At 40.7% G+C, this 22,936-nt stretch overlaps 1 protein-coding gene across 2 annotated transcripts; it reads right to left on the reverse strand.

Moving 5' to 3' along the window:
* Positions 1–846: 846 nt before the first annotated feature.
* On the reverse strand, positions 847–22,606 carry vamp4 (vesicle-associated membrane protein 4). Of its 2 annotated transcripts, XM_060917555.1 has the most exons (9): positions 22,455–22,606; positions 19,274–19,403; positions 17,260–17,361; positions 12,171–12,217; positions 11,722–11,772; positions 10,578–10,678; positions 3,930–4,009; positions 3,470–3,521; positions 847–3,379 (listed from the first exon to the last, which is right to left on the reverse strand). In XM_060917555.1, the coding sequence occupies exons 2-9, from the start codon at positions 19,274–19,276 to the stop codon at positions 3,354–3,356; spliced, it is 462 nt and encodes a 153-aa protein (XP_060773538.1). In that variant the 5' UTR covers positions 19,277–19,403; positions 22,455–22,606; the 3' UTR covers positions 847–3,353. The 2 variants fall into 2 exon arrangements, with proteins under 2 accessions (XP_060773538.1, XP_060773539.1); XM_060917556.1 differs by lacking the exon at positions 19,274–19,403 and having other exon boundaries at positions 848–3,379; positions 22,455–22,605.
* Positions 22,607–22,936: the final 330 nt, after the last annotated feature.

Here is a 22,936-nt window from a genome sequence, read left to right on the forward strand (position 1 = left end):
CTTACTGGTGTCTCAGAATCGACATGTATCTCAAGTACATGTGTAAATACAAGTTATTGGGAGGTGTAGACACTTTGCCAAGCCACTTTCTTGGAAGAAGACCCCCAAAGTCTCCCTCAGATGAGTGGAAATTAGTTTGGATGGTCAGGAACAACCCAGGAACCACCAAGGCACAGGCTTGCCATGAACTGGAAGCTGCTGGATCAGTGTCTACAGTCAAGCAAGTTTCACATCGCCATGGCATGAGACTGGTATCCAAGAACGAAGCCCCTGCTCCAAAATTGGTACCCTCAAGCTCAGCTAAAGTTTGCAGCTAACCACATGGACAGAGTCTTCTGGAGGAAGTTTGAGACGAAGATTGAGGTGCTTGTCCACAATGACCAGAGGAGAGTACCACTGTACCAGTTGTTAAGCGTGGTGGGGGTAGCATCATGCTCTAGGGCTGTTTTGCTGTCAATGGAACTGGTGCATAGCACAAAGTCAATGACAGAATGACAACACATCAAAGCTGGTTGTGGAATGGATAAAGCAGACTAACAACAGACAAGTTCAAAACAAGTCCTGGCCTCAACCCAATCGAAAATATGCGGACTGTGCTTAGAAGTCAGGTCCGTGCCAGGAAACATACAAGTTTAATTGAACTCTACCATTTCTGTCAAGAAGAGTGGTCAAATATCCAACTAGAATTCTGCCAGAAGCTTACTGATGGCTACCAAAAGCGTCTGGTCAAGGTGAGACTTGTTAAGGGACGTTTAACTAAATCTTAGGTATGCTGTATGTAACTTTGTTGACTCTGTGTTGATTTCCGAAAACCCAAAATAAATTCAAACTTGTGCACCAAATTATTTTTATTTCTTTTAAAGATGTATGGTATACAATCATTCTGCCACAGAAAAAGAACAATTCAAAGAAATAGTGCCATGATATTGCCCTGATATTCATGGCCACTTACGGTATGTAAACTTCTGACTGTAACTAATGTAATATAACTATATTTGTCAAGTTGTATACATTATACATTTCATATATTAAATACATTACAGGCATTTAGCAGACGCTCTTATCCAGAGCGACGTACAACAAGACCCTGACATACCCACAACAGTGGGCGGCCCAAGGAACAGTTGGGGGTTCCGTGCCTTGCTCAAGGGCACTTCAGCCATTCCTGTTGGTTCAGGGAATCAAACCGGCAACCTTTTGGTCCCAAAGCTGCTTCTCTAACCTTTAGAACATGGCTTCCCTGAAAATATGAAACATACTATGAAATTTTCATCGTTATCATGATGAAAAAACACTAGTAACCTAATTTTCAACCTCAAAGTGACATGCAGGGGGATTTGGTTGTATGGAGACTTACGTAAGATTCAAACCAGAAGCACAGTGATCAGGCTCATGTCTGTACTTCTTAGCTCAGTTTTCAGCAGGTCTTGATACACCATATCGATACAAGCTTTACATGCATAAAGCTGAGGAGATTACACGAGATGGAAAAATAAAGTGGGATATAAAGAGACAGTGAGAAAGAAACTGAATACTGTTCCATCTATTGCATCTCCCTAAAAATAGGCTGGCTATTGCTGCAGTATTTAATGTGTCTTTGTGTTCGTTGCCATGGCTTGGTGCTGCTGCCTACTCTGGACCTGCAGAAACCAACCACACACTGGCAATGAGAACAGAGGGAATGGGATATAAATTGGAAGATGGAAAAAAAATTGAGGGAAGCAGCATTAAAGCAGGGGAAAAAGGTAAAGGCAGGAAATAAAAGCTGGAATGACGAGTTTTTAAAATCAAAGCTGTTTTAGTAGTGACAAGGGACCGTATTGAGCAGCACAGAATCTAGTAAAAACCTGAATAATGAAATTTACAGTAGAGAGAAGAGAGCAAAGCGATGATGAGAAGGAAGCGAGACATCAATGTGGGTAGTTTTAGTTTAGGGTGGGAAACGTTTTCATCTCACTCTTCTGCTTCTGAAACTTATCCAGCCAGACTCGCTTTAAAACCAATTTATTTCAAAACGCAAAGGTAGTTCACAGTCTAGTTATGCAATTCCCTTGTTCAAGGAATGGATATTTACAGATAAATTAAATACAAAAGAATAGTACATCATTAAAGCAATACAAGTTGATACAAATTTACAGATGTAAATTTTCCATGTTGCCTCCCATTAAACAGCGAAACAAATCAATAGCAATTCACCTACAGGCTTTACAAATCTGATTACTCATCGAACCATCTTTCAGCATTACTAAATCCAAACACTGTGCTCATTCCTCCCTTTTAAAGCAAGCAACAGTGTAGGCTTTTAAACTCCTATGCACTGGTAACAAGCATATCGTTTCCGTATGTCCTGTCCAAAAAAAATACTGCAGTTAATTCTGGTCCTAGTTTATTGGATATATTCAGTGCAAGCCAGCTGAATCATAATTTTTTGCCAGCTTTACATTTGAATGGTATATATACACACACACACTTTTAAAAATTTACATTTATTACGCTACAGATTAGAATTTCAGCTCATTTCAGCACCTCACTGCTGTAAATGGATCAGGAGTATTCAGGTTTGCATGACCTTACATCTTAATGAAGCTTATAAAAGCAGTAAGCCCGTCAAAGTAGAACTTGCCAAATTATTAAAAAAAACGAGCTAGCCAATCAATACAAGAAGTGCTCTGTGAAAGCCAAAACACTAGAACAACTCGCCACAATTAGCCACGATCGTTTAACTCTTTTTTTTTTTTTTTTAAACACCTGCCAAATAAGTGAAAAGTATTTCCTTGGAGAGAAAATGACTACAGAAACCGATGTTTAAAAGTGTCTCTTTCTCCACCAGTGGATCTTGGATTAACTCTAATAATTTGTTTAAAACTTTTACGAGATCATATTAACAGTACAGAGTGAAGGCTTCATCGAATGCATGGTGACCTAATTCCACTAATGCGAGGGGAAAATGACAAACACATATGAGTGTGTGCGTTTGTGTGCTGGTAAGCATGGGTGGAATGGTTGAGGTCTTTGTAACAATATAATAATAAAATTGGATATAAACCTTAAGACTAAGACTGGTTCTAGACTTAGAAACACTACCATGTATATACATTTACTGCATGAGTAGGGTGTGGATGTAGGGTGGACCACTTGGAATGGTGTGTTGACCTATTCAAAAGAGCATAAGCCCACACAGACACGTGCGCACACACTCTTCACTGCCTCAGTGTTGTAGATGATCCTACTGAAGCTTCAGGGAGACCATTCAGTGGGTCTCGCAGCACCCAATACTTCTGTACAGGAATGGCGATGGAGGAGGAGGAGGATGGAGGGAGAGCAGATGAAGCCTCCAACCTCCGTGCAGGAAACTAGTGATACCGCAGTATCACAGGGACTAGACAGGAAAAGGAGAGAGACAGAAAATAAAGATAAGTTCGTGGTTTCTTTAGCAGTAGTATATTTATCTGTGAGACTGTATACATACTAATTATAATAAGCAGCAATACGACTATCACTAATGCCACGATCATCTTCATCTAAGGAGACAAAGGAGGGGGAAAAAAAAAAAGATTAGTGCTGTTCCGTTTAAATTCAAAAGAAAAATAAAAAGCAAAGTGAATTTCCAAAGAAATCTAGTAAATATAAAAAGGTATTTATTTCAAAAAAACAGGCTCGGGCTTTAAACAGATGCCTGCTTTACCATATTCTCAATCATTAACTATAAGGTATACAGGTTAAATACATTAAAATTAGTTATCATTTATCATGTGCTTAATTTAGTTTTATTGGAACTATCATAAATAACTGTGCCTTTACTTTTAAACAGAGCATTTTATCAAGTTCATTATTACTTCTACTTGAGAATGTGCGAGTTTTTCCAACACATCCAGGTTTTTTTCCTTTATTTAAAAAAAAAAAAACCTGCCAGGAATTAGACGACACACCTTTATGTCCCTCCACCACATCCTCCGGTGTAGCTGTTTGGCCCGGCTGCTGAACGCAGATGCATTGTCCGACAGGCTCTCTGGAAGTCACATGACCAAGAAAAGACCACTGAAGAACTCTTCAGACATGTGTCCACTGAATTACAGGACATGGTTATGCAACACACCCCTTTTAAGTATTTATTAATAAAATCAGGACTCCGAACAAGTTGAACCTGCCAAAAAAAACCTGGTGCAAGTGATGACCGTCCTGCCCATCCCACTACACCTGGATGAGCTGTAGAACATCAGGCTAGACTGATGTGGAAAGAATTAAGAGAGACTTGACTCTCTTTTTCAAACACACACACCCCCCTAACTTATGTAACAGCCCTACTGAGATCACGATTACTGGCCCAGACTGTCTCCAGGGAATGCTTGTTCAAATTCACTGGGCAGAGAAGGCTTGGCTTCGTCTTTTTGTCTGGAATTCTCAATGATTCCTGTTTACAAGCATCCCAATAATGATAGTAAATTTAAAGACACGTTGTCAGGCCATGTTTCGCTCCACTCTCATGCTCAGTAATGGTCCGACATCATCTCTTGAAGTTCACACTCATTATTCCATTTGACGTTCTCTTTTTAATGACGGTAGAAAATGAGAATTCCAAAGACGGACGCAAAGCCAAGCAGTCTGCCACCAGGGGATGTCTGCTGATATTCACTGTGCCTGCTGTGACGGCTAACAGGTACAGGTATAAACAACAAGATCAAAACAAGCAGCAGACAGGCAACTTTTCCTTCACCGAAGGCCAAGTACGATTATCTGAACAAGTCCACACAGCACTGCTGAGGCAAAGCAGCATTCTTGCTCAGTCTGTGACTGGTTGAAAGACAGAACTAAATATTTATACACAATTGAAGCTTAGACCTGTTCAAACATTGAAGGTGTTCAGAAAAAGGAAGCATTAACGTTTGTTTATAGATGACTGACTCATCTGAGTATATGCTCACCACATTGTGGCCACATTATTAGGTACACCCATCCACCTGCTGTTTGATGCAGTTCTCTAATCAGCCAATCCCTTGGCAGCACAACGCATAAAATCACAGATACAAATCAAGAGCTTTAGTTAATGTTCACTTCAAAACATCAGAATGGGAAATATTGTGATTTCTGTAACTTTCGCTGTAGCATAGGTGTTGGTGCCAGATGAACTGGTTTGAGTATTTCAGAAACCGCTGATCTCCTGAGGTTTTCACACACAACAGTCTCTAGGAGTTTGGTATGAATGGTGTGAAAGACAAAAAACATTGAGTGAGCGACAGTTCTGTGGGTGGAAACAAATGTCTTGTTGATAAGACAGTTCGGAGGAAAATGGCCAGATTGGTTTGAGCTGCTAGGAAGGATAAAGCAACCCATAGCAACTCTTTACAACCATGGTGAGCAGAAAAGCATCTCAGCATGCAACAGCAGAAGACCACATTGGGTTCCACTCCTGCAGTCAAGAACAGGAATCTTAGAATCAAGAACAAGTTCCTACTAAAGTGGCCAGTGAGTGTATGATGTAAAAAAAAAAATAATAAAGACTTGCGATAAGCATTTGGTTAATGAACGCAGCAAGTTATCGCAAAAAAAAAAAAAAAGCGGGAATTACAACCCTGATTCCAAAAAAGTTGGGACAAAGTACAAATTGTAAATAAAAACGGAATGCAATAATTTACAAATCTCAAAAACTGATATTGTACCCACAATAGAACATAGACAACATGTCAAATATCGAAAGTGAGACATTTTATGCCAAATATTGGCTCATTTGAAATTTCATGACAGCAACACATCTCAAAAAAGTTGGGACAGGGGCAATAAGAGGCTGGAAAAGTTAAAGGTACAAAAAAGGAACAGCTGGAGGACCAAACTGCAACTCATTAGGTCAATTGGCAATAGGTCATTAACATGACTGGGTATAAAAAGAGCATCTTGGAGTGGCAGCGGCTCTCAGAAGTAAAGATGGGAAGAGGATCACCAATCCCCCTAATTCTGCGCCGACAAATAGTGGAGCAATATCAGAAAGGAGTTCGACAGTGTAAAATTGCAAAGAGTTTGAACATATCATCTACAGTGCATAATATCATCAAAAGATTCAGAGAATCTGGAAGAATCTCTGTGCGTAAGGGTCAAGGCCGGAAAACCATACTGGGTGCCCGTGATCTTCAGGCCCTTAGATGGCACTGCATCACATACAGGCATGCTTCTGTATTGGAAATCACAAAATGGGCTCAGGAATATTTCCAGAGAACATTATCTGTGAGCACAATTCACCGTGCCATCCACCGTTGCCAGCTAAAACTCTATAGTTCAAAGAAGAAGCCGTATCTAAACATGATCCAGAAGCGCAGACGTCTTCTCTGGGCCAAGGCTCATTTAAAATGGACTGTGGCAAAGTAGAAAACTGTTCTGCGGTCAGACGAATCAAAATTTGAAGTTCTTTATGGAAATCAGGGACGCCGTGTCATTCGGACTAAAGAGGAGAAGGACGACCCAAGTTGTTATCAGCGCTCAGTTCAGAAGCCTGCATCTCTAATTGTATGGGGTTGCATTAGTGCATGTGGCATGGGCAGCTTACACATCTGGAAAGACACCATCAATGCTGAAAGGTATATCCAGGTTCTAGAGCAACATATGCTCCCATCCAGACGATGTCTCTTTCAGGGAAGACCTTGCATTTTCCAACATGACAATGCCAAACCACATACTGCATCAATTACAGCATCATGGCTGCGTAGAAGAAGGGTCCGGGTACTGAACTGGCCAGCCTGCAGTCCAGATCTTTCACCCATAGAAAACATTTGGCGCATCATAAAACGGAAGATACAACAAAAAAGACCTAAGACAGTTGAGCAACTAGAATTCTACATTAGACAAGAATGGATTAACATTCCTATCCCTAAACTTGAGCAACTTGTCTCCTCAGTCCCCAGACGTTTACAGACTGTTGTAAAGAGAAAAGGGGATGTCTCACAGTGGTAAACATGGCCTTGTCCCAACTTTGAGATGTGTTGCCATCATGAAATTTAAAAATCACCTAATTTTTCTCTTTAAATGATACATTTTCTCAGTTTAAACATTTGATATGTCATCTATGTTCTATTCTGAATAAAATATGGAATTTTGAAACTTCCACATCATTGCATTCCGTTTTTATTTACAATTTGTACTTTGTCCCAACTTTTTTGGAATCGGGGTTGTATATTAAGTCATTCTTTTTGGCCTGGCATTACACAAGATGTGGGTTGATGCCAGTTTATGTTCTTTAAACAACATATATAAATGTATGTGAGTAACAACACACCTTGGCACATGATGAACTGTGCCAATGAGTGAGTGAGTTACAAGCCATATTGTTATTTGCATATAAACAACATAATATTATTATGACAGTTTGGTAGCATTTGACTTGAAAAATAGCTTCGTGAATCATACCACTGCAGTAATCATGTAAAGGTGTAGGATACAGAAGAATATTACTGGACAATGAACATACGAGCTGGAACAATGACTTGATATGATTCAAGTGTAAATGAACGCCTAAGCCAGAGCGGCACAGTGGTTAACACTGTCGTCTCACAGCAAGAAGATTCTGGGTTCGAGCCCAGCGGCCGACGGCTGCCTTTCTGTGTGGAGTTTGCATGTTGTCTGCGTGGGTTTCCTCCAGGTGCTCCGGTTTCCCTCACAGTCCAAAGACATGCAGGTTAGGCTATTTAGTGGTTCTAAATTGACCGTAGGTGTGAATGTGAGTGTGAATGGTTGTCTGTGTCTATGTGTCAGCCCTGCAATGACCTGGCGACTTGTCCAGGGTGTACCCCGCCTTTCGCCCATAGTCAGCTGGGGTAGGCTCCAGCTTGCCTGCGACCCTGTAGAACAGGATAAAGCGGCTTAGGCATCCATCCCTCATCCATAACTGCTTATCCTATATAAGCAGTTATGGATGATGGATGGATGCCTAAGCCACTTTGTAGAAAGTATAATCTTACCAATTTGTCCAAGGAATGAATTTCGATTATGATCTGTGACTTTCTAATGCTTACATATTTTACTTCTTGTCCAAACTACAGAAGTCTGAACTGCAGGAAGGTAATAGGCTCATCATGACTTTTTGTATGTACACTGCTTCTTATTGTTTGATGAGAAAAGCATATGGTCTTTACCCATCTGTTAGGTAGATTATATACCTATATCCCTCTGGTTGCTGTATGGACTGTTCTGTGTTCCTTTAAGCCAATATTTCATAGTGATATCTGTTCTGAATGTGATGCAATGATCATATGAGATCGCTTCACCCGTCACAGCTATTTATGTATAGCAGGACAAGAGTGTGTGCTGTATGGTGTAAGAGAGCAAACAGCACTTTTAAATCACTTAACAAATAATTATTTTGGTAATGATAATTGTAAAGTGATACATATGGCACTTCACTGGAGGACCATTTAATTTTTTTGGTCAAATTTTCAGCTTTTCCCCCCCTCTCTTTTGGCCTAAAATTGCCTTTCTCCCCCCACTATTTCCAGCGGCATCCCAAATAAACAGACTTAACCAATACTTGTCTAAATTTTAGCTAATCAAAAGGTACATTAATACACTTTATTTCAGATTAATGAACTCAAAACATTCATTTACTTTGACAAAATGAAGTCCCAAAATTGAGACGAGAACATTGGCCAAACAATTACATGACATTAGGGGTAAGAGCTGAGATGCAAAAGCAACTGTGAATCATTTTTGATTCATGTTAGTTGGCTCATCTGCTCTTTTTTTATTGGGGGGGAAAAAAAGAAAACGCTTTTGGTCCATTTTTAAAAGATAACTTGCCGGCACACTCTGATCTTAAAATGCAGATCTCTTATGCAAAATGCATCAAGGATGGCAGGTTTGCTCCAAGTTATTTACATCAAGAGCTCCTGAGATACTCAATCCTTTCCGAATGCTTTGGCTCTGTGTTCCACAGAAACAACAACTCCTTTGAGCGGTATACCGCAAACATCTATTGAAATGCAAACCAAGGGTACTGAAGCAGGATATGTAATCAGTTTGCACCAGGAGTGACACATGGCTGTCTCATATAACCTAGATCAGTGTTTCCTAAGCCACAAATGTTTGCCCTTTCCCAGAATAATTATACTGCTATTCAGTGTTGTTTGGTCCAAGCATGTTGGAAGCTGGAAGGGAGCCCCTGTGGACTATATTGAGAAACTCTTCCCTAGATACACATTTAAGAGTAGATTCAAATCACTTAAAATACTAACCGACGCCAGCTGTGTCTGAAAAATTTACAAAATGCGTCTTAGGAGGAAAACGGTGAATAAATTGTGGCACGGTGGTGTAGTGGTTAGCACTGTCGCCTTACAGCAAGAAGATTCCGGGTTTGAACCTCATGGCTGACAGGGGCCTTTCTGTATGGAGTCTGCATGTTCTCCCCGCGTCTGTATGGGTTTCCTCCGGATGCTCTGGTTTCCCCCACAGTCCAAAGACATGCAGATTAGGTAAAATACCCAGCCACTGTGCACTATACAAGACAGTGCATACTTAGTGCTGGTCCCAAGCCCGGATAGATTCAAGGTCCAGTGTGACCTAAACTGTGTATTAACCTTCTGAAAATCAAGTCTTGGGTGTTTGTTTCAAATTCATTGTGTGGCACTGTAGAGAAGTTGTCCAAAACCCTTCCCTATTCACACTGGTACAATCCTAAACACCAAAAGAAGAAATAAGGAACTCATCTCATCTCATTATCTCTAGCCACTTTATCCTGTTCTACAGGGTCGCAGGCAAGCTGGAGCCTATCCCAGCTGACTACGGGCGAAAGGCGGGGTACACCCTGGACAAGTCGCCAGGTCATCACAGGGCTGACACATAGACACGGACAACCATTCACACTCACGGTCAATTTAGTGTCACCAGTTAACCTAACCTGCATGTCTTTGGACTGTGGGGGAAACCGGAGCACCCGGAGGAAACCCACGCGGACACGGGGAGAACATGCAAACGCCGCACAGAAAGGCCCTCGTCGGCCACAGGGCTCGAACCCAGACCTTCTTGCTGTGAGGCGACAGCGCTAACCACTACACCACCGTGCCGCCCCCGAAATAAGGAACTGTTCCAATAAATATGAACCACCATCATTAGCCTGGCAGTGCCTGGTTAAGACAAGCCAAGGGTGGACACATCATAAATACTATGTTTTGGTTGGCCAGAAGCGAATATAATGTAATGAACAATGGTGAGCTAGTTAGGTAGTTAAGCGCATTAATACAGACAAAAAGAACATGACTGTGTTTTGCTAGCTAGGAGAGCTTTGTGCTTTTACACTGCACTTTATTTTGCTCAGTTATCACTGTTTGCACAGTCCTGCCTTCTGATGATTCTGGAGGGGAGGGGGGGGGGGGGGTGTCACACTACTTTACAGTGCATTTGACTTCAATACACATATCAAATAAAAAAAAAAAAATTTGTGAAAGTCATAGAGGGGACCCACTTACGACCACTAGACTACTGAGCCTGTTTATCTGCCCGGACATAAATTCGTCTTGCTCCAGGCACCTGGGCAATTGATTTATCCACCCCAACCCTCGTAATCGATCACATTCTCTTTGGTGACAATTTGTATGTCTCACCAGATTTATCCTGCAGGTCTTCTAGACGCTCTCCACGTTCAATCACCTTCGAGATGTTCTCCTGCATCACATCAATCACCTCATCAACCTGAGACTGCACCCTGATGCACAAAAGCGAAAGACAGCAGTGCAGTAGTTGTTAAAAGATTGTTCAAGAAGGTGCAACAAATTTGAGCAAAAGTTCTTATACTTCTCATGAGCCTTCATAGGATACAAGAAGTGTTACTACACCTGAATGGGAAGCCTGCACTGAAATCAGGAGAGGATGTGCTCCCTTACAGGTGATACACAATAGTGGTGCATAGGGCAGGCTATTTTGGCCTGTACTAGTCTATAGCTGCACCAACCTCGATTTAAAATGAGAAAAGTAAACAACAGTTCCTGTAGTCACTGACATGTGGTTACTGGAATGAACAGCCATCAAAGCCAATTGTGTAGGAGTCTCAGTCCACCGAGCCTACCACCTGCTGCAAACGTGCATCTCATACCACCCACAGTTGTACTGCTCGCTTCGTTGGTCTGGGACACCAAAACACTGGTCAGGCCAAGGGTGGCGGCCAACTGTGGAAACCGCATATTGGCTTACATAAATAATTTGTGGCATTAATGTGTGGGCTGAACCACACCAGAGGCCCGAGGATTAGTGGAATTTTACGGCATGTTCCAAACTCAAAACAAAAGTGCATACCAATACCACATTCCCAACTTCAACATCTTGGTGAAGAGCAAAAACCAAAAGGGGTTTGTATTTATTCATTCAGTCTAATGCTTTGAATTATACATTTTCAAATGCAATTATTTTGTTCAGTCCTGGTAGCCCAAATAATAATAAAACCTCCCTGTTCTTCTAACCATTATTGTGAATGCAGGCTGAGTTGGTCTGTGAAAAATGTCTCCATCACTGGAAAAGTGTGTTTTCAGAAATCTATTTATGAGAAGTTATGTAAGGTCACAAGGACCAAATTTCAAACCACGTGCAGGACAAAGTACATTTCTATTGAACTAATAATGCTTCCTCCTTCTCCCTCTCTGTGTCAATCGCTAGGAAATTCATGTGTTAGTATTCACTCCATTTAACAATACATGTGCAGTGAAACTAATAATCGTACTGAAAACAACCCGATACCTCTGGTAAAAAACTTACTGTCTGATTTTGTCATTCTGCGGGCCAAACCTGGGTCCAGTTGGTCCTCTTCTGTAAGCCCACACACAAAAAAAATAAAGAGACCAGGGTTTTATTTTAAATAATTTCAACATGTAATAAAATGTTAAATGCCACTCCATTTAAGCAGAAATATTCTGACAAACACTGTGTGCATGTGTTTTGATATACTGTATATATTACTGAAGATCAAATGTCCCTACAAGGGTAGTAAAATCTGATCATTTTGACCTTGGGGGACATTTGGATGGCCCCCACAAGGAAAGCGGTGGTGGTGGCTGCTTTTTTTTTTTTTAAACAAACAAAAAGAACCAAAAAAAGTTTCCTTTTTAGGTTAGGGTTAGGTGCAGGCATAACATTAATTAACTGCATTAATAATTATATGTCAGTGGAAGGTCCTCAAAAGGATAACAAATGTGTGCGTTACTCACAAAAAGAAGTCTTCCTCCTCATCAGAGTCTTCTTCCAGCAAGTTCCTCTTTTGAAAGAGAAGGTCAGATCAGTGCAAGTTATTTCCAATTGTGCCATTTTTTTTAACGTGTGTATGTTATGTAATATACAACCCCAATTCCAAAAAAGTTCGGACGCTGCATAAACTGTAAATAATATCAGAATGCGATAATTTGCAAATGATGGAAACCCTATTGAATTTCATTGAAAATAGCACAGAGACAACATATCAAACGTTGAAACAGATTTTTTTTAATTAATTATTATAATTTTTTAAAAATACATGCTCATTTTGAATTTGATGTCAGCAATACATTTAAAAAAAGTTGGAACAGGGGCATGTTGACCACTGTGCTGCATCACCTCTACTTTTAACAACACTCTGTAAACTTTTGGGAACTGAGGAGACCAACTGCTGTAGTTTTGAAAGAGAAATGTCCCATTCTTGCCTAATATACAGTTTCAGTTGCTCAACAGTTCAGGGTCTCCTTTGTCGTATTTTGCGCATCATAATGCGCCAAATGTTTTAAATGTGAGACAGGTCTGGACTGCAGGCAGGCCAGTTTAGCACCCGGACTCTTTTACTGTGGAGCTATGCAGTTTTAATATGTGCAGAAAGTGGTTTGGCATCATCTTGTTGAAAGAAGGAAGGTCTTCCCTGAAAAAGATTTTGTCTGGATGGCAGCATATTACTCTGAAACGTGTATATATCATTCAGCATTAATGATGCCTTCCCAGATGTACAAGCTACTCATGTCATGTGCACTAATGCACCCTCATACCATCATAGATGCTGGCTTTTTAACTATGCGCTGATAACAAGCCGGATGATCCCTCTACTCTTTAGCCTGGAGAATGTGGTGTCCATGATTTCTAAAAAGAATTTCTACTTTTGATTCGTCAGGCCTCGGGACAATTTTCCACTTCTCAATCCACTGTAAGAGCTTGGGCCCAGAGAAGGTGGTGATGTTTATGAATACTGTTTATATCTGTTTTTAACTTGCATTTGTGGATGCAGTAATGAACTGTTTTCACAGATGATGGCTTTCCAAAGTGTTCCTGAGCCCATACAGTGATTTCCACTATAGACACATGTCTGCTTTTAAAGCAGCATCACCCAAGGGCCTGAAGATCACAGGCATCCAATGTCAGTGTTCAGCCTTGTCTCTTGCATACAGAGATTTCTCCAGATTCTCTGAATCTTTTAATGATATTATGCACCATAGATGATGCGATCCGCAAATTCGTTGCAATTTTACATTGAGGAACGGTATTCTTAAATTGCTGCACTGTTTACCCGCGCAGTCTTTCATAGAGCGGTGAACCCCTCCCTTCTTCTGAAAGACTCCGCCTCTCCGGGATGCTATTTTTATACCCAATCACGTTACTGACCTGTTGCCAATTAACCAAATTAATCTTTTTAGCGTTACACAATTTTTCCCACCCACTGAGTCTTTTGTTGCCCCTGTCCCAACTTTTTTGAAACGTGTTGCTGATATCAAATTCAAGATGAGCATATATTTTTCAAAAACAAATAAAATCTCAGTTTCAACATTCGATATGTTGTCTTTGTATTATTTTCAATGAAATATAGGGTTTCCATGATTTGCAAATCTTTGCATTCTGTTGTTATTTATGTTTTACCCAGTGTCTCAACATTTTTTGGAATTGGGGTTGTATGTATATATTCCCCCCCACATACACTGATCAGTCATGATCACAGGTGAATTACATTGATTATGTTGTTACAATGGCACCTGGTAGTGGGTGGGATATATTCGGCAGCAACAGAAGAGTCAGTTCTTGAAGTTGGTGTGTTGGAAGCAGGAAAAACAGGCAAGTGTAAGGATCTGAGCGACTTTGACAAGGGCCAAATTGTGATGGCTAGATGACTGGGTCTGAGCATCTCCAAAATGGCACATCTTGTGGGGTGTTCCCAGTACGCATTGGTTAGTACCTACCAAAAGTGGTCCAAGGAAAGACAACTGGTGAAGCCGTGACAGGGTCATGGGTGTCAAAGGCTCATTGATTCACATGGGTCACGAAGGCTAGCCCATATGGTCAAATCCCACAGAACAGCTACTGTAGCACAAACTGCTGGAAAAGTTAAAGCTGACACCTTTCTGTTTTAGCCAATTTGGCCCTTGTCAAAGTCGCTCAGGTCCTTACACTTGCCCATTTTTCCTACTTCCAATACATCAACTTTGAGAACTGACTGCTCGCTTGCTGCTATAACATACATTTTATATAAAATTTTACATACACGTATTATATACACATACATACACAACCTTACATGTTAATGACTTTGTGCTGTGTCTACTGCAACATGATTTGCATATGTATAAGCAGTTGGGTAGTGGACAGAAACTTGTACAGAACATTTATTTATTCTGAATCTGGCTGCATTTTGGAACTGAGGAACATCTGCTTCACATTCAGTCCACATTATAATTTCACAACGTTTTATTATAGGCGACTGATCGTTCAGATAATGAAGAGCTGTTTGAGAGGGTGGGAGAGGTTTAACATTCCTGACAAACGTGCACCCAGACTCCACGTGCAGGTCTGGAGTGTTTGGTCTGAAGTTTCTCCAATGGTACAAACCTTAACTGGTAATATAAATATGAATCCCTCTCTTTTTAGAATGGAGTAAAAATCAACAGCGATTGTGTAACGACCACCTGAGGGACATAGACAAATATCAGTTAGGCGTTCTCAAGTCACAGATGTCTGAATGGGAATATTTATGAGGAAAACTTGAAGACTTTTCTTTGGATGGACTAAAGCTCAGCGCTGTCAGCCAACACTATGAAGCTGGTTCTCTGACAGACCCAAATACAGTGATGAGAACAGCGTCGTATCAAGGTTTTCCACACAAGCTAGACGTTCCATAACGGACAGACATTCTCGAAAAAGTGCTGAACGAAGGTCACAACGTAAAAGGTCGAGAGTGATCTTTGCTGATATGTAAGCCCTGCGAGATCTGAGGTCCATGATATAGCCATCTTTTTTTTTTAAGATATTTTTTTGGGCTTTTTTCACCTTTATTGGATAGGACAGTGTAGAGACAGGAAATGAGTGGGAGAGAGAGATGGGGAGGGATTGGGAAATGACCTCGGGTCGGAATCGAACCCGGGTCCCCGGATTTATGGTATGGCGCCTTATCCACCCGAGCCACGAACCCCCATGATATATCCATCTTCATTTTGCTCCTTCTTCAACCATTTTTTTTAAACCTCCTACTGATAATTATCGTGCTGTCTCTTCTACCATCTTTTTCACATTAAAACCTTTTTTGTGTTGTTCGCCTCATGAGGAGACATGCTCAGTGGTAGACCAACGTTGGACACAAACATCAGTCTCTCTGTGGTTTTATTTAATGCCATAAGGAAGTAATGATGAGTAAATAGTAATTTGGAGACGAATACAAGAAAATGAGTTAAGTAATGCAAGGACAAAAACATGACAAAGAGCAAGGGATGAAGAAGAGGTCACGTGGGTAAAAAACAATCAGAATGCAGACATGGACTGGTAATCGTTACCGGTGATCTGCTGGGAGGAAAAGAGTGCGCACGTGTGTGTGAGAGGTCAGGTTGTTTTATAACAGTCTAACAGAAAAAAATTTGAACATAAACAAGAGGCATTAATCTTCATAATGTCTTTCCACACAAGGAGGCAGGAGAATGCAGTGATGAGGTGCTTCAACAATACACAGACATTTTGTTTATCGAATGGAAAACTACACATCTAGTGATGTTAGAGGTTTAATCCAATTTAACATTTGTCCCATTTGGTCCCCATTGTTTCATTATTCGTTTCTCTCTCTTCTGAAGAGTAAGGGCCTTTGCATGCTCTTGCGACAAGGCTTTCGCACATAGCTTTTCGCAGACAGTTGTAATTTATCGTTGAGCGGGGAGTAATAGGCGTGCGCGATGTTATTCACCGCCACAACGCAAGGGGGCGCGAAGTCGCTAGGAGTAGTTGGTGGGTGTGGTTAGTGGAGTGTTTATCCTCCGGTTACTTATAATGACTAGAACTGGAGTCGTATAGATGTACGTACTTCCTCACTTCCTCGATCAACTGCTCTTCGTGCTGCTCCATCTTCGCTCGTGTTTTTAAAAATGGCGGTAGTGAAAACAAACCAAACCGGGAAAGTAGGGAAGAGGAAGTGCGTGTACAGCGGATGTAGAGTGGACCAATCAGAGCCCTCTTGTCTGCGACGCTGTCTACGAGGCTTCTGCGGTGGTCACAATTTTTGGGAGGTGCGCGCAGAGCGTCTGCGAAGGAGGGGGGCTACGCAGACGCCATCTGCGACGCCATCTGCGAGGACTGCGTTGTCAGCATAAATTGGCCTTAACACTATTAGATGTCTTATTTGTCATACAATTAATATACAATCATGCATGTATTCACACTATATGGTCAAAAGTTTGTGGACATGTGACCATCCCACCCATATATGGTTCTTCCCCAAACAGTTTCCACAAAGTCTGAAGCACTGAATTGTCTTGAATGTCTTTATTTACTGTTGCTTTACAATCTCCCTTCACTGGAACCAAGACCTGTTCAAGAACAAAGCGAGCTCCATGAAGACATGGTTTGACAAGGTTGGAGTGGTAGAACTCGAGTGGCTGGAGCCCTGACGTCAACACCGACTGCACCCCAGGCCTCCGCACCCGATATCAGTACCTGATCTCACTCATGATCTTATGGCTGAATGATCATAAATCCCCAGAGATACACTCCATAACCTAGTGTAATGCCTTTCCAGAAGAGTGGAGGTTATTATAACAGCAAAGAAGGAATAAATCTGGAACGGGATACTCAACAAGGACATATGGGTGTGATGGTCAGATATCCTCATACTTTTTCCTATAGTGTATACACACACATATGACATCCAGTTAAATCAAGTGACAGCATGTTAAACAGTTAAAAGTTGATGTGCTAAAATGCCGAGTGCATGCAGAACGCTCCAAAACGCACATTCCATATTTGGGATGCTTCACTGGAAGGTATATTTAGATTAAACATTCCCACAATACCCCGTAACGGGACATGTCTTACCCTCTCACTGCGTACTGAGCCAGTGACCTCATCGTCGTTCAGGTGCCGCTTGAATTTGGGAGGCATGCTGGCGTCAGTCTGCTCCTCCCTCTCTGGCTCCCTCTTGCAGGACCACAAAAGAAAAATAATCATCAAATCAATCATCCACTCTAACCTACAGCATCAAAAAGCACTTAATAAACACAACTAAGTGCATCCCCCATAATGCAGCATGTCCCTACATAACCTATAGAGTGAATAAAAGCTGGCAGAGATGACAGATATGTTAAGAGGAGTAGATGAATAACGGTTTAGAAATAGAGCCTGATGTACCAAGGAGAATGTTTTAAATGAGAGGATCCAAAAATACATGTTATTTACAAAAGATGTGCTTGGTGGCAATTATAAAGGCAACGGGTTGAAATATACAGTAAGCTATTAGAGAATACTTATAAACACACTAAAGCGCATCTTCATATTGTCCCTATGAGTATATAAACCTACTAGCATTGTAACACATTATATAACAAAATATTAATCTCATTACACATCCTAACTATTTTTACCAGATAATTGTCACCTTTCTAGAAATAAATGCTTGAAGGAAAGCTAAAATATCTGCTAAAAGAACAATTTCAAGCTTGAAATGAGTAAAAAAAACAAACAGATGATAATTAGGATTAATTTTATATTTGTTTTACAGTAATCCTGTCGTTAAAATTACTGCTTACATTTCCTGAAATTTAAAATAATTGCTCAGATCTTTTTAAAACATTTTTTGCAGGTAAAGATCCACAGTAGCATGCCAGAGCCTTATCAATACACTGTATGTCCACAATGCTTTAAATCTCACCACAGACCTTCACAGAAGACAAGCATCTAATGATATATAAAACCGCGATATAAATTTATGACAATTCGAATAGAGCAGGAATGAGCGAGACTTCGGCCTCGACGGAAGTAACGCAGCTCTAATGCTGTGAAAACACACAGAAAAGAGATCGGATATGGTAAAGAGCTGTTGTGCGATTGACTGTACAAATAGATTTAACAAGAAATCAGAGCTCTCTTTTTAGACTGCTGAAAGCTAAAGAAAAGAGAAGTAGATGGAGGTAATTGTTTTATGTTTAAGCCTGACTTCAACCTTCAAATGTTTATTAAGAAAAAGGCTTTAATTTGTAATAAAAAGGAATATTTTAGGTAATACGCTTTTATATTTTACTCCAACCTTTACAAAATGTTTGTAAATAATTCTTGTTGGTTATTAAGAAAATGAAACAAAAGTTTTTTTTTTTTAAATGTTAGAAAAGGAATATTTAATAAGTTGATAAAGAATAGCAAAATAAAATGTTGCAATTTTTTTGTAATAAGATTTTCTTCATTTAATTTTTTTTCAAAAATATCATGGGAAAATCAAATCATGAACCCAATAAATACTGTGACTCGAATCGAATTATGAATTAGGTGAATTGTTACATGCCTAATGGAAGAACCATAAATTATACAGGTTCAATCCCATATTTGGGACCTATAACAAGGGATGTACTAATGCAATCCTGACATGTTGACTGACAATAAGTCCTACATATGAACAGGATACGAATCATCTAAAAGACTATCAGTATGGGATCAGACGTTACTCAGAGTGTTGGGGAAAGTGGGATTTATTCTTTCCTACTTGTAGAAGTTTCTTTGTCTGCTTTTACTAGTCCATGTTAACTATCATTTCAATGCAAATCATTATTGGCACACAAAAGGAAATGGCCAAGCTCAAGATCCGCTGGCCTGTTTTCTGTAAAACATCTAAAAGCTGCCAAGACGCTGCCATCGATTCAGCAACACTGTCTCTTCTACTAAACTGTCGAATACAGACTATGAATTTCTCACTATTTAATATCACTTGGGGCAATGAGACATGCTTGTAGAGGTGATGTAAATTTTCAAACATCATTTTGCAGAAAATCTTTCCCAGTGAAAACCAATTTTATATGCATTTCCACCCCTTCAACCCAGATTCAGTATGTAGGTCTGGTACCATTGAATCCACTGTCTTCTCTTTGAGATTACTTTCGGCTTGTTGCGTTGGAAAAAACGGACGGAAAATAGACTCTCTTCTGGCCCACGTGCAGGGTGAATGATCCAGAAATCAGGAGAAGAGGGAAAAACTGGGAATGCAAAATCAAAAGTAGGGAAATAAGCAGAGAGAGAGAGAGAGAGAGAGACAGAGAGAGAGAGAGAAGGAATTCAGGAAGAGCACTTAAGTACGAATGAAAGAGAAAGACGCAGGAAGAAATCCACTACGACCATAGGCATACATGTAATATACATCAATTTCCAATAGTACTAATAAAAGATTGGGAAGAAACTATGACTCAATGGAAAAATGAATAAAACATGAAATGGACATGTTGATAGTTGAGACAACGAGATATGACGATGGGGACTCCTCTAGATCCCTCTAAGACCTTAAGAAATCCAGTACTATCAAAAGACCATGGTTATGATCCAGGATATGACTGATGTGATTTATTCTGAAGAGGATGTCCAGAAAAACAGCGATGAGAAAAAGACAAAAAAAAAAAGTTAAAATGATGATGAAGCTTTACAACACAGTGTAGCTGGTCTGTAGTACTCGAGTCCGATCTTGGAGTCGAGATGTTTTTTGGATTGGACTCGTTGGTATTTCCATTCAGACTTGGCTATTGGTCTTACTAGATATTCTAGTTAGTTGGTCTCGACCGAGTCCGGCTGCCTTTTAAAACGTGTTTTTCTTAAGTACCTCATTCTTCCAAAAAAAAAAAAAAGATCTATCAAGAGAGCTTTTTAAGACGCAAGTGATCTCAAAGATAGTTTTCTTTTTTCTGTCTATGTACTGACTCTCATTTGTACTTGATCTTGACCTGGTCTTGAATCTCTTTGGACTCGCTCTCAACTAGTCCTGGTCTTGAATCTCTTTGGACTCGCTCTCAACTAGTCCTGGTCTTGAATCTCTTTGGACTCGCTCTCAACTAGTCCTGGTCTTGAATCTCTTTGGACTCGCTCTCAACTAGTCCTGGTCTTGAATCTCTTTGGACTCGCTCTCAACTAGTCCTGGTCTTGAATCTCTTTGGACTCGCTCTCAACTAGTCCTGGTCTTGAATCTCTTTGGACTCGCTCTCAGCTAGTCCTGGTCTTGAATCTCTTTGGACTCGCTCTCAGCTAGTCCTGGTCTTGAATCTCTTTGGACTCTGTCTCAACTAGTCCTGGTCTTGAATCTCTTTGGACTCGCTCTCAACTAGTCCTGGTCTTGAATCTCTTTGGACTCGCTCTCAACTAGTCCTGGTCTTGAATCTTTCTGGACTTGGTCTCAACTAGTCCTGGTCTTGAATCTTTCTGGACTCAGTCTCAACTAGTCCTGGTCTTGAATCTCTTTGGACTCGGTCTCAGCTAGTCCTGGTCTTGAATCTCTTTGGACTCGGTCTCAGCTAGTCCTGGTCTTGAATCTCTTTGGACTCGGTCTCAGCTAGTCCTGGTCTTGAATCTCTTTGGACTCTGTCTCAACTAGTCCTGGTCTTGAATCTCTTTGGACTCGCTCTCAACTAGTCCTGGTCTTGAATCTTTCTGGACTCTGTCTCAACTAGTCCTGGTCTTGAATCTTTCTGGACTCGGTCTCAACTAGTCCTGGTCTTGAATCTCTTTGGACTCGCTCTCAACTAGTCCTGGTCTTGAATCTCTTTGGACTCGCTCTCAACTAGTCCTGGTCTTGAATCTCTTTGGACTCGCTCTCAACTAGTCCTGGTCTTGAATCTCTTTGGACTCGCTCTCAACTAGTCCTGGTCTTGAATCTCTTTGGACTCTGTCTCAACTAGTCCTGGTCTTGAATCTTTCTGGACTCGGTCTCAACTAGTCCTGGTCTTGAATCTTTCTGGACTCGGTCTCAACTAGTCCTGGTCTTGAATCTCTTTGGACTCGCTCTCAATTAGTCCTGGTCTTGAATCTCTTTGGACTCGCTCTCAACTAGTCCTGGTCTTGAATCTCTTTGGACTCGCTCTCAACTAGTCCTGGTCTTGAATCTCTTTGGACTCTGTCTCAACTAGTCCTGGTCTTGAATCTTTCTGGACTCGGTCTCAACTAGTCCTGGTCTTGAATCTTTCTGGACTCGGTCTCAACTAGTCCTGGTCTTGAATCTCTTTGGACTCGCTCTCAACTAGTCCTGGTCTTGAATCTCTTTGGACTCGCTCTCAACTAGTCCTGGTCTTGAATCTCTTTGGACTCTGTCTCAACTAGTCCTGGTCTTGAATCTTTCTGGACTCGGTCTCAACTAGTCCTGGTCTTGAATCTTTCTGGACTCGGTCTCAACTAGTCCTGGTCTTGAATCTCTTTGGACTCGCTCTCAACTGGTCTTGACTACACCTGTAGAGGTGTAGTCATAAACATGGTTTTGGGTATAAAATGTGTCAAACGAGCATGTTCTTTTTGACACAGAAGTGTGTGTGCGTTTTGTTTTTTAAACTTAATAGGACTTTTAAAAAAAAGTGTACAAATCTGCCAGAGCTTTCACCAGTTGTATCACTTCTTTTTAAAACACAACCTCTTCTTGATATAATAGTGAATCAGGACAGTAAAGCTAGTTAGTCACCAGCTATCCCTGAACTAAAACAAACAAACAATGTAGCCGGTGTGGGTTAGCCGAGTTAACCATCTTACCCTGGCTATATTTTTATAATACCACCGTTTATGGTTTACAAAAAAAAAAAGGTTTCAGAAGAAACATGAGCTACATACAAACTAATTTTTGATTTGTGTCAAATCCTGGTCGAGCTAAATGACGCCGTTAGCTACTTAGCTAGCTAGCTACATGTCAAAACACAGGCTGTACCTGAAGCAGCATACTAGAGTACTACATAGTGTATGAAAATAGCACTGAACCAAATGTAGCATACTGTACTATTTAGCACGCTAGTGCGTGAGTATGCTGCTCTGTATTACAGCCTGACACTACAATGACATGGTTGGCTATTGTTACAGTCTTTCACAGCCACAAAGAAACAATGTCATGTCATAACAAATAAAGCAGAGGGAAAAAATATGAGAAAACCGAAACAGATGGAAAAAAAAAAAAAAACACGTGAATGAAAAGCCAAGCCGCTAATAGTAATACAGATCTGTCTGTGTGTCTCAGTAACACACAGGCCTCTGTGAATAAACAGCATCAGAGCCGTGATATCAGTATCTACCTGTAGTTTGTTGTCCTTCTGGGTTGAATATTCAGTTTACAGCACGATTACAAAGAAACACTACGGTGAAAGAGCTGATTTTCTGCCGAGGTGTAAGCAGGAAGGAGCAGCAGTGCACTCAGTCGCCTGTCATATGACCAGGAAATGAAAAAACACACTATGACCTCAAAGCATGAAGCAGGTCCTCATATCTTTACAGAGTGAACACTGTTTTACATTTTATCACAGAAGATTAGAGACAAGCTTCTCCAAATTGGCTCCTTAGCTGTATTATTAGGAGAATAATATTCACTACTGAATGATATGAGGATAGTACAGATCACTACTAATCACTAGATGTGGTCTCTCTCTCTCTCTCTCTCTCTCTCTCTCTCTCTCTGGCACGGTGGTGTAGTGGTTAGCGCTGTTGCTTCACAGCAAGAAGGTTCTGGGTTCGAGCCCAGCAGCCTTTCTGTGTGGAGTTTGCATGTTCTCCCCGTGTC

Source organism: Neoarius graeffei, chromosome 3 (assembly GCF_027579695.1).
Source record: "Neoarius graeffei isolate fNeoGra1 chromosome 3, fNeoGra1.pri, whole genome shotgun sequence".
In the NCBI taxonomy this organism is placed as follows: domain Eukaryota; kingdom Metazoa; phylum Chordata; class Actinopteri; order Siluriformes; family Ariidae; genus Neoarius; species Neoarius graeffei.

Bases quoted from the DNA above. Each gene is read 5' to 3' on its own strand.
- vamp4 (XM_060917555.1), bottom strand. The intron at 11,773-12,170 runs GTGAGTAACGCA...GTGGGCTTACAG, and splicing joins GAGGAGGAAGACTTCTTTTT to AAGAGGACCAACTGGACCCA. The intron at 4,010-10,577 runs GTGAGACATACA...TGTGACTTCCAG, and splicing joins AGACCTGCAGGATAAATCTG to AGAGCCTGTCGGACAATGCA.